Raw genomic sequence first — 19214 nt, 5'->3', positions numbered from 1 at the left:
AATTTATTTTGTACCATGCAGTGTTTATTTGCAAAATGTTACTCATCTCAAATCATGACATACAAATGAATGATCTCCAGCTTCTGTTATCTAGGAATCCAGTTAGGCATTATGTGTCTAAATGGAAATGCTGAAATGTTTCTGAAATTAATTGTGCTGGATGCTACATTGTGCTGCTCTTTTTTCCTTCCCTAAAGACTCATAAATAAGTATCTAATTTGTAACACCAAAAACACCACTGTATAAAGTTTGTTTGATCTCACTCTGTGCTATTCTAACCCACTCTATCATAAATGCAGCTGTCCATCAAGTCAAGAAAAACAGAGATCCATAGTCTATTTTATTAATTTCCCTTCCCAAATAAATATGTTTTTATTTAAACTGCCTATTTATGAATCTGTGTTGCATGGGTTGTGCCTCTGCCAGCGTTTGCTTGTATTTTACAGGCCATAGGATGTTATCATGTTGATTTAGTATTACGTTTGCACAAGAGGAATGTTCTCCTCCTGGAACGATGGGCACACAAAAATATCTGTATTAGAGTACTGACTAGTTAAAGAGATTCATTAACTGATACTGATATTAAACAAAGCATACTGCATGCTGTTCTCACTCACTGTCATCTTCCTTAAAGCTTAAGGGAACGCTGGCCCAGCCCATCCTCTGTGGTACCATTTCAAGGTCAAAACTCAGCCTTGCAGTGCAGACTGCTCTTCATTCCTCCTAAAATCCAGTGACCCTCTTGTGGATGCCATGCTCCTCACCACCAGCCCACTATGACTCATTTTCATGCTGCTGGTATCCCTTGGGGTCCCCATCCTGAAACAGCCCTCACTCCTGCAGAGAATGTAGTCCCTCTCAGTCTGCTGGGAAGGATGGGGGTCTGTGGGCTCCAGTGCTCAGTAGACATGTGTTTACACCAGGCTGGCATACACGAGGGTACTCTCTGGCTCTTGTGTGTCTGAGTTACGTGACACAGCCATTTCAGATAAATGAAAAGATCTGTTTGGGAAGAGGCTTATCAACTTGTATTATCTTAGTTTTCTGGTATTTCAGGTATATGAGCTCCTTCCACTTACAGTGCCATGCAATCTCCCACTTTTCTCTGACAAGCTAAAGTGACCTTGCAAAGTCATTGTCCTTGTATTTTCTTATCTGCAAGCAATGACAGTACGTTCCCTTCCCTGTGAATAATGAGCTGTACTGAGAGACAAGCACTTCTGGATGAAGTGTTCTATCTAGTGCAGAACATGTTACATTTACTGCTGCAACCAGAGGATGCAACCTCATGAATGTAACAGTATGTCATAGAGGGCTTGGAAGAGACCTCAAAGATCACCCACCCAGCCCAGCCCACCCCTCCCCTACCATGAGCAGGGCTGCCACTTGCTAAGTCAAGCACTAGCTCAGGTTGCCCAGGGCCCCAGCTATCCTCTTCGTGTAGGCAAGAATAGACACAGGGCTTCCTTTTGCTATTTTTTAAAGGTCTCTTGGTTCTTGGGAACACAAGACCAGACCTCTCTAATCATGACCTAGATCCAGCAGGACGCTGACAGCAGCAGGCCCAAAACCCACTTCAGTTTTCCTCCACTGAGATGCCTCCCTGACTTTCGCAACTGCTTGCAGCTTTGGCGCAAGAGGGACACCCATACCACATCTAGCGCTGACTGCAGGTGCACCCAAAGCACCAGGGTATATTTTTTTAAGAATAGAAAAGAGGTAAATCCCCTCTCTTCAAAACAGTGCTGGTATGGACACAGCTGGCTATCTGCTCCAGTCCAAGGAAGAAGCACAAGCTCTGCAACTCCCACACAGTCAGGCTGTGAGCTGCTGTCTGCAGCCACTTACTGCACATTCATCGTCAGCTTCATTTCAGTTGCCACAGAAGAGCAAGTATTAAGAAATAAAGGGAGTATTACCATACTACGTGTCACAGAAAACACTTCAGAGCAGACAGGAAGCAGAAATACCTACACTGGTACAAGTCAATAGCCACCCTCAAAAATGGGAACTGATCATAAATACAATTAAAAACCTAACTAGTTCTTTAGACATGCTCCTTTGTTTTATTACATCAGCAACTGAACAGTCCCAGTGAAGCCCCGAAGTTTGCACTTCCTTTAAACAAGGTGTGGGTGGAAAGCATTGCTCACAGCTCTCCTGCTGCTGTGGCTGCTACTGTTTGACAGAAGCCTTACCTCGCACAGCCACCAAATCTGCCATTCTGCAGCGTGCTGCCCTCAGCTACTTGGAAGTATTTCACATCAGCATTTCATATTTGACAAAGAAAGGTACTCCCCTAAACAACTCAATCTGCATCTCCGCCACCAGGTGATGCCATGTTTTCTTTAATAAGGACACCAATAAAAGCTTTCTGCAAAGGCTCTAATCCTACAAACAAATAACGTTACAATGAAATCGACCTAACTTCATTCATTCATTCATGACAAGGAAGACTTCTAGAACAGCTTTAGTGAATAGTATCAGTTGCTAATCCTGACACTATTATGCCTGAGCGCAGCTGAAAAAGGGTGTAGTAAGCTAAAAACGAGAAGAAAAAGGAACAGATAAAGCCTTCTCTATTCTCCAATGATGGAAAAAATAAACAGAATTTTACAAAAAAAATATTTCCGTGTGTCAACTGGGATGTATGAGATTACCATACCACACTGTTTGAAAACAAAAACAAAAACGCAGCACCAACTACTGCTTAGTGAGATGTGCTTTCCCACTTAAGAAAGGAAAACTCCAATTGAAAAGGAAGAGCTACGTTTCATTTTTATTTAGGTTAAGATAAAAGGCAAGCTTCTAAACCTGCAAGGAAGCAAAGAAACATGCAAATAGAGTTCTGTCATGTTACAGAATCTCAAGGAAAAAAATAAAATCAAACACTGAGACGGTCTACCCAGGTTAACAATATTTATGTTAAGAGCTTCCAAAATGTCACCATGTTTTATATAGAAGTTCCACCCAAAAGTACCATAATTTCACATGATTGATAGTGATTATCGTGAATGTGTCCATGGACATTGTCTGCAAGGGAATAATATGCACTTTCACAGGAATGTCTTATCCCTGCCTTCTCAAAGGATGCTTTAGTAGAACACGTTTCTGATGTCAAATATTTGTCAAACTGTGTAAACCCAAAAGTACTGTATTTCTATGAAAATTATTTAAATCAACCATATTTCACATCATATTTATACTTTTTTTTTTTTACATGGATGAAACCTCTAAAGTGGAAAAAATTCTTCAGGCTTATTTTTCTACTATTTGTTACAAAGCAACAGTTTTTAGGTAAAAAAATAATAATAAATCCCTATAAATAGCAAGGAAGATAAGAGCGATTATATACACATCTGCAATTAGAAGTAATCAAGTTGATTACTTGACACTTCACAGATAACCAAGAATTAAATCTGGTTGTGACTAAATAACAGCAGCCTCATGAATCATGAAAAAGCTGCCACAAGCTTTGCCCATTTCCTTTCGTATTCTTTCAAATCGAGTAACTTAGCTACAAATTGACACCAAAGCCTTGTTAGAAAGAAGGATCTTTCTGTGCTTAAAACACAGCTTCACAAAAAGCAGAAACACTGAGATGCAGATGTGAACTGGGAAGTTGATAAGCTTTGTGATAACTCTTCTAAAAAAGTGAAAAACATACTGGAAAATGAGCAATATACTGTAGGTGACTGTTGCTTTTCTTCCCCTTCTAAAAATCTGCAGATTTCTCCAACTTTCTCATGCCTAGGAGGAATAATCTTAAACCTGAAAGATAACTAAGATATTTTGAAGGCAGCTATCCTCTTAGCCACAGAATTACCCAGTATTCATTTGACTCTTGCAAATTAAGATTAGCTTTACATACACTTACTATTACCTATAACTGTTTAAAGTTCTAAAATGCATAGACAATATCTACTGAAATATATAAAACAACTATCCAAGAGCCTGCTATTTCTTCACAGCATCTCAGTCAAAACAACACGCTCCTTCATGCACGAAAAGGATTCCACTGCTCTGACAGAACACATCAGTAAGAAAAAAGAGTTGCTTTGTACTTTTTCAACACCCTGTAATCATTCTGAGCATCTTTTATTTTCCAACTACTTTTATTTATTTATTTATTTTTTAATGTTACCAGGAAAGGAACTAAGTTGGTACAAGTGCAGGATGGGTGCATTTGCAGCCAACATCGTTGGGCTACAGAGTAGGGTATGGCCACATAAACCACCAGCAAGAGAGCAGAAGTCAACAGCATCACAGCTTCCCTGTAGGAATGACTCAAGCACATGCTCCTACTCAAGAAGGAAAGCCATGCTATCAACCCACATTTACTAACCCACTGTGCCAACATGCTGTGAGTTTCCACCTTCACACAGCCCTCCACAACTCACGCTAAAGGCCACGCTCTGAGTGGGACCAGCCCTTGTGACCTGTGATGCCCAAACCCAAAAGTCACTGTAGATGGGCAAAATGCAAAATTCAGCCCATATCTCTCAGAGCTGGGAAGAACTCTCAGTGATGACCCATGGACAGAGAAGAAAACTCATTCAGCTTCTCCTGGAAGGAAACATTCCCCTCAATATGTTTCACAGATACAAGTAATCTGATTGAGTATTATCATGGTTTTAAGTACTTCTGAATAGCACCACAGGCAAACAAGGGAAAAGAAAAACAAACTTGTGCCATTTTAGAGTGTAAAAAGAGCAACAACAAAGTCAAGAAGGAAGAACAAAAGGAGAAGATATGGCATCTAAACCCTACCTATACTGTTATAATGCATCAAAGTGTCTTCTCCTCACACAGTAAGTCTGACTAATGACTGTAACACGTGGTCCTTCCATCCCTTCTCCTCCTCATGGAGTAAGTAAGATCTGCATGTTCAGCAGTTTTGCTGAGTTTATTTGCACATTCTGCTCTCACAGCTGCTCTGTGCCAACTGCAGAAGGAGCAGGTTAAAGAAGCATGCCTGAAGGGAAGTTTGAAATGCTGCTGCTGTCCTGATTAATTTACTCTTCCACATGAAGCAGAAGCATGATGCCAAATCATGAAGATAACTTTTTAGGTCTACTAATCTGGGTATAACTCAAAATTTGAGAGCAAAATCTCAATTCTGAAAATGAGTGCACATCTGAAACTTTGTCTGACCTTTAATGACAGTTTATCACATCAACCGCACCCCTTTGATACTTCACCAATTTTAATTTTAAGCAATTTTCAATGTGATTTGCCATCCACCTTCTGCAAGTGCCAAAAAAAAAAATGCTAACCACTACCCTGTGCCAGTCATCATCATTTCAACCTCCCTGTGATGACTAATACGTATTCCTAGAACTGCTAGAAGCGAGAGCAGAACAGGCAAAGCAGAAGAAACTTTGCATAAAACCATAACCACAAGTTTGAAAAGTAACTATCATGTTAAAGAAGTGAGACTATTCCACTGAGTCAAGTAGGTATGGTCCTGTTAAAAGTGTAAGACGAAACCCCTTAGCCACTTTAAAATTTGTAATTATATTTCCTGTCTTAATAGCAGTGGTGTTATTGGTGTTAAAGTGTAGATATTTACTGTAGATATTTAGCAAAGTATGTATATCAGGGATTTTTTTTTTTTTTTTTTTTGTCTCTTAGTGGAGGTACGCACTGGAAGTTTTTTTTTTTATATATATATATATATATATTTTTTTTTTTCTCTATTTAGTTTAAGATGTGTGTGTGCAAAAGCTTTCACAGACTGGTCAAGGTCAGCAGAGCCTCTGGAGCTCAGTTGGTTCAGCCTCTTCTTAAGTAGAAACACCTAGAGCCAGTTGCCCAGAACCATGCCTGAGCCTACAGTCAGTGATGTAGATCAGAGTCTAATACCTTCCTTCACATCATGCTGCCCTGCTGTCTCACTGGGTTCAGGAGGAGCCAAGTCTCTTGCCCTCAGCTACATGGAAAGTGAGTGGCATAGAACTAGTAACTGGCACTTAGACGATACATCCAGTGAAGCCTGGAATCGGAACAAGCTGGTCTAGCTTACAGCTCACTTCATTAAGCACATGCTCAGCTAATGCATGAAGCAAGTAAATATTGTTCATTCTGAAAGCACTTATAATTACTTTGTGTAAGAGCTGAATAAAAGGTTCATTTAACTCTGCAAGATTGGTAAGAGAATGCAAGTAGAGCTCTAGTAACCTGCTAAGTAGGAAGTAGAATTAGAAACAAGCATACATAACTCTACCAGAGGTTGAAGAATAATGTGTCCATGGTATTTTCATACACTATAGTGAGACAGGATTTCATCTCTAGACCTAAGAGCAGGCTCCTTGTTGCAGGAGAAGGACGTGAGTAAGAATGGCATACGTCAGCATTTCCTTCCATAAAGCACAGTATGAAAGTAAATAAGTGTTAGGAGAAAGGTAAATTCCACCCATCACTACTTTTAGAAAGTCCGATTTCCAAGCACTTACAGACTTCAGTTACAGGCAGGAACAGCCAAGTCTCAAACGATGCAACCCTTTGCATCTTCAACTCCTGGTGAATGCTGATCCTCTTGGTAGGGAACAGTCTGACCTTCTAGTGGGGCATCAATCTGTACCCTGACCTGTATAACCTAAGCTAAGTTGTAGCCCAGACCTAATTTGATAGCCAAGATCTTTCTGGAGAGATGTGTCATGACATAAGCCTGGTCTGTGTTTTAGTTGCAAAAGACTCGCTAAGCACAAGTAAACAAAAGAAAAAACAATGCTGTCACTATTAAAACCAAACTAGCTTTCTTAAAAATCTGAATAAGCTTCCTATCAGCACTGACATCCCATTTATTAAAAGTAAGTTCTAGTTCTTCCCTGCTGAAAAAATGAATTTATTTTTAGCTTTGCCAAGAAATGAGTAAGTAGATGTATGGACATACAATGATACTCAGATATAAATAAAAACACCAAAAGAGACAGATTGTTTTTCTTTGATTCTGTGTTTGCTGAGCACAAACTGATTCACTGTTACAGGAAACATAGAGTAGCAACAGCTCTCATGACAAAGCGTATCCCTCTAGGATCCTTAAATAAATACATAAATGTAAGATGTTACTGTCAAAACCTTACCTAAAATGCCATATAATTTCTGCAAGGTCTTAATCTCCTTCACACATAAACAGAGAGAACATAGACTGTCAAAAGAAAAAAAAAAAACCCTACAATATAATCTGAAGCTTTTTCCTACTTCCATCTCACGAAGTGAGATGGTGCCATCTCACGAAGTTGCTAAAAGCCCTGGAGGCGAGGAGCTCTTGAGGATGTGGTTAGAGTTTTCATACGAACAAAGCTCTATGTAGATTCTCCATGATAGCACTTTCTCATTTCTGTAAGTTTACTTGACAGCCAGGGCACATTCCACAAAAACTTTATACAAGGGTATGTAAGGTCTTATGACGTAAGTAGGAATGAAATTTTAAATCAGCAGAATATATTACGCTGCTAAAAATATCCAAAGTCACATTTTCTTTCAATTACAAATGCTGACTTGAACTTTCATTCAACAATATCTTCAGTTTCTCACCAATATTTATTTTTTCCCTGTATCCTAGAAAATTTTGATTTAAGTAAAACGTATACTTTAAGAAAAGAATATATTTCTTGCACCTTACTGTGCTAGATTTCTAGACAAATCTTAGAGACCAGTCGATCATGTCACTTTCTTCTGAAACTCCATGTATGCTTCAAACTCAAGCCAGAGACTGTGCTATAGTGACCAGATGATCTCCTCCCCCCCCCCCCCAAAAAAAAACCCTCTAAGAGTCATTAAAGTCAATGGAAATGTCTCTACTATAATCCTAAACTCATCAGTAATGACGCTGGCCAATTACAGCCATAAGAATTTCTCTTCCGCTGAATTTTGTTCTGAAGATAAACCGTTAAATATTTGCCCCTTTTTACTCTGGCACCATAAAAAAAAAATCATGTAAGCCTGCACAAGGCTGTATAAAGCACTTGTAATTTCAAGATTCCCAATTCACTCTCCCTCTTTTTCCCTGGGGTTGCAACATCTTAAATTCTAAACCGAATGCTTTGAATTCTGAAGCAGATAAAGTTCAGTGCATTGCTCGCTTTAAGAAAGCACGCTGTGGCAAGGTCATCTCTTTCTCTTCCATTAAATATACAAACAGATTTATGCACTGAGTACCTGCTCTTATTTTTTTAAGGATGTTTTCCTGTTGACAGATGTATTTTAGACAAAACATGTAAAGTTGTTTTGCGAGATGCTGTACTTATATCAAAACTGCACTAAAAGAACTGCTCAGTAAAGTTTCCCTGGGAATAACACACTTCTCTACTATGTACAAGAGCAATACGTGTGTTCACTAATCTGATTTAGTTGTTTTTAATTTTTCCCCCCTAATAATTGAACTCACACTTTTGGCTGATATAGCAAGAATGCTGCAATTAATCATCTGCTTTACGCTGAACAGAGGTCAGTTTGATAGCAACTGCCTGGAGAAAGGAAGTCTGTATTGAAAGATTTCAGATTTACCAAGATGCTGGCAAAAATAAAAGAGGAAAAAAAATCTTAACTCTGAAGGGCAAATAAACATTTTACACACACACACACGAATACAGCAACTTTAAGCTGCAGCAGATAGAGTTATTTTCACCACCTATTTTGAATGAATCTTTACTGCCTCCTGCTTGAGAGGCCCTTGTGCAGCCCATGCTTCCCTGCAGGGGCTTCATTAAGCTCTTCTATCTGGAACATAAAATCGAGGTGCAGACCAAAGGGAGCACACAGCAGTAGCTCTCCCCATGCGTGGAAGGGGTGCTTGGAGCACTCCTCCCAGGTAGTGCACGACCCACTCTGGGATGTGCTGGCAAAGGGCACACACACCACAAAGGCACCGCACCAGAAGCATTCTGCCCTGCTAAGTATTAACCTCCCAATCACCTTCCTGCTATTTCCTCTGCTATCCGCAGATTGCAGATTTATTGGTTTCTCGTAAAGTTTGCTCAAGGACACCACACTGCAGCAAGCTATCTCAGCTTCTCCATAAGCACACCTTGCCAGCAGCTAGCAAGGCTACAGTCAACTCCACCACCTGGATAAATCTTCCCCCCTTTGATGCACACAGATTCCCCTCTCCCCTGCCCATGGGTGACCGTACTTTACCCGCGCAGAAGCTCTCCAGTGCCGCGGGATCGCAGCCGGCCGCCAGGCAGGGCAAGCTGCCCTCCATTGCTGGCCCCACGCCGGTCCCGGGGGCTTGCTGTCGGCCCCCAGCTTGGCCCCTCTGCCTGTGGCCCCAGCCAGAGGCTGGAGGGGGTGGGATGGGGACAAAAATCCCAGGCTGCCGCAGGGAGTGGCTAGCCCTCCGACGTCAGAAATACACCAATAAAGGCACTAACGAGTGCGTGCAGCGCAGAAATACTTCACTGTGCACTAGCTATCCATCAGCGATCCCAACATTACGACTTTCTTGCCCTTTTTTTTTTCCCCCCCTTAAGGGAAGCAGAATTTACCAGCTGCTCTTCAACCTTCTTCAAAGTCAGAAAATGGCCATTGTTTACATACACATGCAGGGTCTTGCAGCGCTCTCCATTTAAAACTAAACAATTAGGCTGTCACACGGATATACCCTGCCATGCCTCTTCCAGAGAGACAACACCACGACATATTCACAGGGAACATTAAACACAGCTTTAATATTGTGATGGTAACTATAAAAAGACAACAGCAGTCTATTTGCAATAAGTCTGAACGTTAAGAACCACCGCAGATAGCTGATGATGAGGATTTTTATATTTGGTCAATCCAAATAAACCATTATTGTTCCAAAGCACATCTATTTCTATTTGTGTCAAAAAAAAAAAAAAAAAAAAATCTCACAGCAGTAAAAGCACAATGTGAAATGAAAAGTTCACACAGAGGGGAGGGCAACAGGGTGGCTATTTGTTTAGTATTATATTGGAATATTTTTCCTATGACATCTTTCAAGGCAAAAAAGCAATGACGTCACTAGCAGTATACTTGTATTCATTTCATTAAAATGAAGCAAAATACCAGGGGGTTTAAGAACAGGGGCTTTGCAGTGCTATCATTCTGTTAAGCGGAAAAGACCTCGTATTACAAATGCATTACAATCTATTTAGTACGACCGTGATTTTGTCTGCCTTGCAAGATGAAGCACAGCCAGATGAGAACTAATGAATGCAACATGTGTTCATTCTTTTGGTAGCCGTGCCTGAAGCCAGTTGGCAGAATGAATGCAGCAAGATAAATGTCAAAACAAAGCTATTTGTGAATATGTATTGCATATATTTTGCCTCATCTCTCTATCATTCTTTGAATAGTTCGTTTTCAAACGTTGTAAGCATATTAAATACGCCCTAATTTAAGCTTTTATTTCCAACAGCAGGACAATCAAAAATATACAGGGGAAGTTCATGTCTCCATTCAAAAACAAGGATGGGCAGAATTTTTTTTTTCCACACTCACAAACAGTTGATAAGAAGGTTCATAAAAGCACATAGTTAAGAGAGAGCACCAAGAGCTTGGCAATTCCTACCCCGGAATTATCCATCTGCATAATTCTAATAGTATCTTCATTTTCCAGCAGCTCCTGGAGGAACCACGCTGGAGGAACTGACCTCTGCAGTGATTTAAAAAGCCAAAACCAAACAAAAATATCAGGAAAAAACCCAGACAGTCAGCTGAACACAACTCTCCTACATTAAGCAAGACAGACAATGACTGTGATTAATAATCATCATAAAAAGAGCCTAAGAAACTGAATGATGAAAAGTGATAAAGGGCAAAAGGCAAGGGAACAATTAAGTAAACAGCCCTAAGCCAAGATACTCAACACGCAGCTGCAGCACTGGGATTGACCAAGACCCCCTGCTTTCCACTTGTCCCAACCAATGTCTTGCATCACATTATTAGAGGAAACAATCCTCGTTGCAAGATGAAACACTAAGTGCTATCTTGGGTGGGCTGGACACACAAATACATTTTAGTATCCCTTAAAACTTAACACAGTTACAAAGCATGGGAAAAATCCATCATCAGGCTGCTCCTGTCTCTACAAACGAGGAAAAAAAAAAAGCAACCTGCATTATGGCAGTAAGCTCTTTGAAGAAGTCTCACCTTCAGGATGAGACCATCAAGACTAGTGTTTGAAGATAGTTTTCAGACACCCCCAGTACACTTGCTCACCCTGAAAACTTTCATCCCACCTGCCCACTAATTTGAGGACATGGGTCACAACTCCTTTATTTACCTTTAAATCTTTCATGAAAACTTTGCTTCTCATTAGGATTTTTCCTTGCCCATCTCTTGCCAGTACCTGTCCTCCTAAGCCATCTCCCTCTTGCAACCCTCCTATCTCCAACTCTCTCTCTTCGAGGTGTCTACCTCTAACAGACCTAAACACCATCTCATGCTTCTCTTTTGCAATACTTAGCGCAACTCACTCTAATATAAAACACACGTGAAGTAGGCAAGTAACGTTTGCCTAGGAAAAAACTTCCCGCGTATTAACAGTGCAAAGTACAATGTTATACCATGAAAAAGGAAAAAAAAAAAACAACCTACCTTTTCAATCTAACATAAGCATGTTAAAGATCAGGAATACAACCAAGCATGCTGAAGAAACATGGTTTGTTTGGTTTTGTTTGATGACAGGGTGGGGTTTTTTTGCTGTTGTTTCTTTGGTTTTGTTTTGCTTTCTGGATTTTTGTCACCAACATGGGAATTTTCTGGAACATTATACATCTGGTAAGAGCAGTAGATGTCTCAAAGACTGCAGAAGCATCAGTCAGATGATGAGCCTAAGCAAAGAGTCCTTTGATATACTTCAGCCTTTTAAGCACAAAAACCCACTCCAAACCACACAGTCTTCAGAGGTGGGGGCTCATGGTTCCTCTGACTTTTGAGGGAAGCCACAGTTAGACGCATCTCTCATGCAAAGGGGAGGAGGAAGCAGGTTCCCTGCCACTCTGCCATTGCTTTTCAGTGTCCCAGATCCAGCTGAGGGAGCTGGGGTACCCCCCAAAAGCTACTGTCCACACAGGCTAAGGAATGGACAAGGTCTTCGTGCATTATCATTGGTAACTGAAAACGTGAAGAGGAATGATGAGTTTCCTTGGTAATGATCCTGCTACACAGAAGATATCTACAGTTGTATGAAGGTTGGAAAAGGTCTACCCATGTTTTCATGGAATCAGGATCTCTACCTCCCTGCATAGCAGGCTGTAGAAACCACAGATGACATGTGAGCCAGACATGTTGCTTATGTTAGCATCCCTCAAGTGGCTTATTGGAAACACTCCCACCTTTCTTTCCTTACAGGAGAAAAAGAAACCCAACACCTGCTGCTATTAATATCTCTAATCAATACAAAATAATCAAGTATACAGAGATTAATTTAATGACACTTTGAATTGCAAGAAGGACCACCAGTCAATACAATTTCCTCCCATATAAGAAACTAATTGTGTTTCTGCTGGAAAACAGTCCTTCAATTATTTTGCTTCATTTTTTTCTGAAAAGAAACTGCAACCATGATTCAGTGACAATTACCTTCGGGACCAAAGGTATCACATTCCAGCAGCTGCTGCATTGCTGCTGCACCCTTACCTCCACCCCACAAAAGAGAGAACAGTAATTTCTTCAGTGATTACCCAAATCCTTTAGAGAAATGAAGTCATCCAAGCCAGAGCATAAAGCCTCACCAGTCAACAGCAGCTCTGCCTTCAGGTGACGGAAGGCAGTTGTGAAACAGTTAGGCTTGTAAATCACACTTCGTTGCCACTTTCCTGCCAGAAAACAGCAGAGCAAGAAATGATACAGAAGAGTGGAATACCAGGAGTTTGCAGTGCCAGGGAAGGCAGTGCCAGCCTCAGCATCCACATGTCATAGGTCCTATTCTGAACTCCTCCATCGCATGGACATTTCGCCCAAACTACAGCTAACATGCAGAAAATGTGAGAAACAAGACATCTGTATCCAACCTTTAGAAGCCAACCTGAGGCTCCCTTCCAGAGCTAAACCATAGTGGTGGCTGTGCAGTCAGCAACCCTAGGAAATCTGGAGAAGAATTATTTGTTTGTTTCCTTTTTCCCCCCTCTAGAACATTATATAATCAGGGGGAGGAGGGTGCAGGAAGAAAGCAATAAAAAGCAAATACACATGTATGTTAAGAGTAACCACCTGAATGTCTGTTTTTGCTGCATGGTTATTCAGCTGCATCAGATGCCCACTCACAGCCCTGCCAAGGTGGCAGCACACTGATGGGCAGAGCAGGAAGGGTGGTAGTGCTGGAGGCTGGTGTTTCACCAACCATAACATCAGACAACAGCTGTAGCACGCCTTCCGCTGCCTGTTAGCAGCAGTTGCAAAGCAGCCTGCTTGCAGCTGCTTTCCTGCCTACCCATCAAACGCAATAAAGGAAACAGCCAACAAACAAGATGAAAATGTATTAAATCTAAAACACAGCCAGGAAAAGGTTTCTCCAGTGAATTTTACTTTGGGCATATGTTCCAGAGCACAGCTGTTGCCTATTCTACATTGTGGCCAGTGAAAATGTGCAACCCTGCCCCCCTGAGAAAGGGAAGAGAATGAGCACAGCATCCCTGCCAGGAGTAGCCTGTATTTTTAGAGATCATTGTAGTTTCACCCTTGGTCTGGAACCCACTTAGATTCAAATGCACAAATGCTGTTTCCAAGCTACTGGTAAACCATGCTACGTTGTTTAAGACATTGCATTCTCCTTCTCTGAAAGTAATCAGTAAAATTATGATTGCTCACGTAGACAATTTATTGGCAGTCTTAGTCACACAAAGCCCTGGTTATGAACTAGCCATGGTGAAGTGCCCAGCTGTCAAACCACTCACCTCATGTCTGCAGAAGGAGGAGGGATGAACCAACTGCAAATAATGTTTTTTGACAAAGCACTTTCAAAATAATCTAATTCTAGAAACATTACACCATTTAAGAATTGCATATTCTTTCAAAGAGTAAATGTCTTTCTTGCCTATCAAAACATCTCCTAATGTTGGCTGTTGCTACATGTTGATTATTATTGCTACTTTTAAAAGTCACTCTAAACTAAATTTAGCATGGAAAGAAATACAACAATAAAATTTGAAACTAGTCCACTATTCATGACAGAGTTTCTCATTTACAATCCACTTTGAAATGCTGAGGAACTGGAAAAACTGTTATGAAAACAACACTAATAAGAAAAGAGATCCTGGCCTCAAAACTAATGCTCATGGAGGATGACCAGCAGGAGATTTGCTGATGCACCTAGTGTTCAGTGCACCAGAGCGATGCAATCCCTATCGTGCACAGAAAGGTGCTGTGTGGGCAGCAAGAAGGACTGGAAATACAACCCACAGGTTGGCTCTGATGTAACCACTCATTAAGTGGCAAGTCAATGAGGGAGAAAAAACACAGGTACTATTCTGGCTTTGCCCAGATAGCTTTCATCATCTAGACTCCTACGTACACTACCTGAACTCAAATATCCACCTGAGCAGTGGGGTGATTGCCCATATTTGGGATATCTGTGTAAACATCATATCTCCTATTTAAATATTACCTAGTACACGCAAATGTGATGTAGGTGTCAGACCTTCAACTATTACAACACCTCAGAGTTTGACCTTATCAGGATATCATTTACAGCCACAGTTTTGACATATTACATTTAACAGGTGTACAGTCCATAAATTAATTACCCTTCTGATGGCACAGGCTATCAAACGAAGTAGTTTAAAGGGAATCTGAAAGGACAGTTTTATATCTGTGTCATTCCTTCAAATGTACCAGTCAGCATATTTTGTACTCTAAGTAAACTGGGTCATAATAATAAACATCATAGCCTGTTTACAAATAAAAGGACTGAAATATTGTGAAATTGTAAGGTAGGGCTCATGACCTATACTGTAGAATATAACAGATATCATACCTATGTTAAAAAAAAAAAAAGGTTGGAACCTTCTCACGCACGTCTCATTTTTCAGTTGTGTTCTCAGTATTATATTTCACCTTCACTTTAAAACTTGGTGAATGTAACACAGGAGACTTAAGCAGATCATTGGGGAAAAAAAAAGACCACTAAGAACAAGTCATACTATTTTCAAAATTGTCATTAGAAGGAACTAGCTTGGTTCACACACATCCAAAGAAGTCAAGAGACCTTTCAACCAAGTCAACAAACTATATGCCACACTAGAAGCCATGTTTATTTCTAAGTTTGAATAACATTACCAAAATGAAATTAGTGACTGATTGCTGATTTATTCTTCCCACATGAAAAATGAATGTTACAAAAAACTGACACAACTGATACTTTGGGCAGTGTCCCTGGAGAAAAAAACAAGGGATAACGAGAAACACCATACAGCCCATGTCACTGTAATTGATAGGTCTTTCACATGTCAAGATCAAAGTCAGCCTTTGACTACAGATATGCATATGTTGATATTGCCATAAAACATTCTATAGGTCAGGACAAATTATTTCTTCCTTTGGATCATCCATTCTGTTATGACAGTTAGAGGACAAAGCAAGAACAAAATAAACAAAAAAAGAGAAAGAGAGAGACAGAGAGAAAATAAAGAACATGCTTTGGTGTACAGTGGTAAAGGTCTTGCTTTGCCACTGTGGTGTAGACAACAATGAACCACGTCAGGGGGGAAAGCCAACAGCAAAATAGAGAAGGTTTTTGGTGGCATTAAGAAATAATAGAATTGTATTATCCAAGAATCCAACTTACTGCTGAAGTCTCAGAGACCTACCAAAGGTCAGACGTGACAGGAATTAGACAGTATTGTATTACATGAGGGACATTTTCATACTCGGCAAAACCATCACGCAGGAGGCGGTGCCGGAGGCCACAGCATGTGACTGAGCTCACTGTGCCCTTTATTCTCTGTAAGAAGTTTCATACTCCGTTCTCTCTAGCCATCTTTGAGTATCAAGGGCAAGAAAACAAAAAAGCAATCCAAAACATACTGAAGTCAATGGGAACATATACAGTTTAGCAGAAATTTAAGCCATCCTTAGACATGGAGTTAATCCATCTGTTCTTTGACAAGGATGAAAATCTACATTCCAAGTGAATATAACACCAGACATGATGGGACCAAAATTAAAAGCAAATTCTTCACTAACACAAGAAACAACAACACCGACTGATTCAAGCTCCCAGAGGCATTGGATAAGCAATGTAATCTGTTCTAGCATTAACAATGTATAGAAACTAAACTACTATTTTCCAAAATTTAAAATATTTTCTAAATTCAAGGAGTATTCTTAAACTATTAAGTCCATAGACTTCACATAACTAGCTGCATACCTACATATGTACAAGTTTACGTGATCAAGACTGAAGGAATCACAATTCTACCACAAGATTTTTAGACTGAAGCTTGACAAATAACTTTAAATTTTTCAGTGCAGGTTTCTGAGGCTTGATTCTGCGTACTTCTTTTTAAAACAACAACTTCTAACCCCCACACAGCTTGAACATAGAGCTTAGATTTCAATTGTGTATTCTATATGAAAGGTACTATAAACTCTTATCAATTTGCAAGATGATTAAAGCACTCAAAAAACCCAAGCTGGGGATCAAAGAACTGGACTTAGTTGTACAGCTTTTAAATTGTATTTTTAAATCATAAAACATTCTTTATATTTACAGGCTATGTTCTCCTTAGTATTCCAAACTTAGTAAAGTGCTCTGAATTGCTTATCAAAAGTGATTTTTTTAAAGCATAAACTACACACACGACCATCAGAATACTCACTCCAGAATACAAGGCACTCTAAAATCCACGCATTCTTCCTTCTTCTAATCCCAAGCCAGAAGAATATATTTTTTTTCTAAAAACAGTCAAATCATCTCCACAGCTTCTAAAGTTTGCCAAAACAAAACTTCAGAAGACAAACTATAACAGTGATTTATTTATCAATGAGTTTGTAGTTAACACAGTAGCCTAAAGTACACTGAGCAACTGACAATATTACATCCTCAGCACAAGTTTTACTTGTTAGAAATATTTTGCCTAGTATCTTTATAAACAGGAAGAGTCAGCTATTTCCTTCAGCTAAGTGCTGGAGAGTTACTAAAATAAGACAGCCTTCAACAAAATCTACTTGAAAGTAACAAACCTGAAATGCAGGACATTTTAACAACAGCATAAGAATAGTTCTCTGTTGGCTGTATTTACAGCTCAAAAACTTTTTTTTCTCCTATTTTCAACATAAACAAAGAAAACACACACTACCAAATCACACTGTGGGATACCAGAATGAAAGGAATATTAGGTAGCAGTAAGAAAACAGACTGAAACATCGAGGAAACATTCAGTCCCTTTTTCTGAAGTCTTCTATAAAGTTCTGTGTTTCTGTAGACACCATTTGAGGATGCATTCAGCTTACAAGGCAGTAGATATGAAGAAAGCCAAAAAGACATCATCCACTCAAAAAAAAATAACATTTGCCTCTTCAGTTCCATTATGGAAAATTCTGCCACCCAATACAAAAATATAGTTACAAAATGTTAAGCAGTAATAGTTGCCGATCACTTGAGAATCACTTGAATACCTAAGATATAACTGGAGGGAGAAAAAAAAATTGATCTCTATCTAAAAGGTAATCCTTAAAGTAACTGCTTTGTGGCATTTTTTTTTCCTCTATCACTCTACAACTCCTTGTTGTAGTCTGCAGCCCCACAAGGTGGCTCCCAATGAAGCCCAGACCCTCTGAAACAAGGCCAAAAGACAGCAGTTGTGGATGGCAAATGATGACACATAATATCTGCCAAGATTTTCTGAACTGAGGACTTCCATATATGTCAGAACTTTTGTCAGTCTCTTGACAGAATTCAAGTACTTTTTCTCCCTCCCACCAAAGAAGGATCACTTGATTTAACTCACTTGATGCATAATCAGGCAATAGATTTCACCTGCTTCATCAGTAACAAGTGGCCAGGGTTAGCTTCCATTAAAGCAAATTGCAGGTTTTAAAGCATACCTGCATACCATCAATTGGATAAAATCAGTTTCATCTCACAGCATCCTCAAGATTTACAGAGGATACCAGGATTGGAAGGAGGTGGGAGAAGTCGAGAGAAGAAAATTAAATTAAACAGTTGTTTGGAGGAAGCATCTTGCTAATTTCTGCCTTCATTGATTAAATTAGATGTATGGTATTGAAATGGAAGTGAGAAAACAAAACACTGCTAATTTGCACTGTCTCCTTCCTTTTCTCATTTAAAAATCAATAGCTACATCCTTCAGCGGGACATACATTAAAAGGAATGAACTAGCCAAACAAGGGGCTCAATTTGCAGCCTGATGCTCATCACAAGCTCCAAGAGCCACACAAACTGGCCTGGGCTCAGACTGCATGTCTGAGACCACTGAGCACAGGCATCACAGCAACATGTGATGAGCATTTGCTTTGCAGAAAACCTGGACACTAACTTCTTGAAAAATAAAAGATGACTGAATTTATATAGGCAATACATTTTAAAGGTCAATAAGCTGTTTATTTTGGTGAAGCCTTCCACTCTACCAGAACCCAACCCATACAGTACCTAGCACTGCCCACACCACACATGCACACATATGGTGTGGAGCCAGTTGAGGTGGCCATGTCAGAGCTCTGCATGGCAGCACAGCTCTGTCACCCTCCAGACAGCAAGGAGCTGGGCACCTATGTGGGAACGAGCCCAGCCATCCCCAAAATGTGTCTGGTAAGGCCTGCAGAGAACTGCTTTCAAGGCATCCTCCTTTGGTAAGAGGATTAGAGTGGAAATAGTCCATACCAGGCATGAAGCCCTCCAGTTGGGGTATGGCTTGAGTCATGAGGGAATTAGCAGTTCAAACAAGATTCACTGTTGGCAGATTTGATTTTGTAGCCAATGTGTAGATCCTGCTACTCTGCTGTGCAGAAAGGGCTCAGCCTGGGCAAAGGGTAGGCAGCACTCCTGGCAGGGCCTATTGCCATCTCCTGAGCTGTAGTTTAATCCCATGTGGCAACTCCTGCAAGTTTCTAAAACAAAGCACCCTCACAAAGACTTTTGAGCAAACATTTCAGTAAAATTATAGCTAAGTAGCACTTGAACAGCTTGTGCCACCATAAAGACGTGACTCTGTTATTCCTTCTTTTACGGCATCATGTTCCCACCCATTGAATCCCAGAGCTACTTCTGTTAAATGAATGGCTAA

General features: G+C 40.2%; 1 protein-coding gene across 14 annotated transcripts in view; it reads right to left on the bottom strand.

Annotated features, from left to right (window-relative positions):
• EML4 (EMAP like 4) overlaps positions 1-19214 on the bottom strand; it is a 153489-nt gene that overhangs the window by 81227 nt on the left and 53048 nt on the right. The window contains exon 1 of one of the 14 annotated variants that reach the window (XM_046939707.1): positions 9137-9326. The exons of 12 other annotated variants lie outside the window; for them this stretch is intronic. Coding sequence is in view for 1 of the 2 variants with exons in the window: in XM_004935352.5 (XP_004935409.1) it covers positions 9142-9208 (67 nt within the window). In the remaining variant the exon portion in view is untranslated. Of the gene's footprint in view, positions 1-9136; positions 9327-19214 lie in introns of those variants that run through there. One more of the 14 variants, XM_004935352.5, reaches the window with a different exon arrangement.

This window comes from Gallus gallus, chromosome 3, assembly GCF_016699485.2.
Source record: "Gallus gallus isolate bGalGal1 chromosome 3, bGalGal1.mat.broiler.GRCg7b, whole genome shotgun sequence".
Lineage (NCBI taxonomy): Eukaryota > Metazoa > Chordata > Aves > Galliformes > Phasianidae > Gallus > Gallus gallus.
Note: the sequence above shows the minus strand (reverse complement) of the source record. Positions and strands in the feature narration are given on the sequence as shown.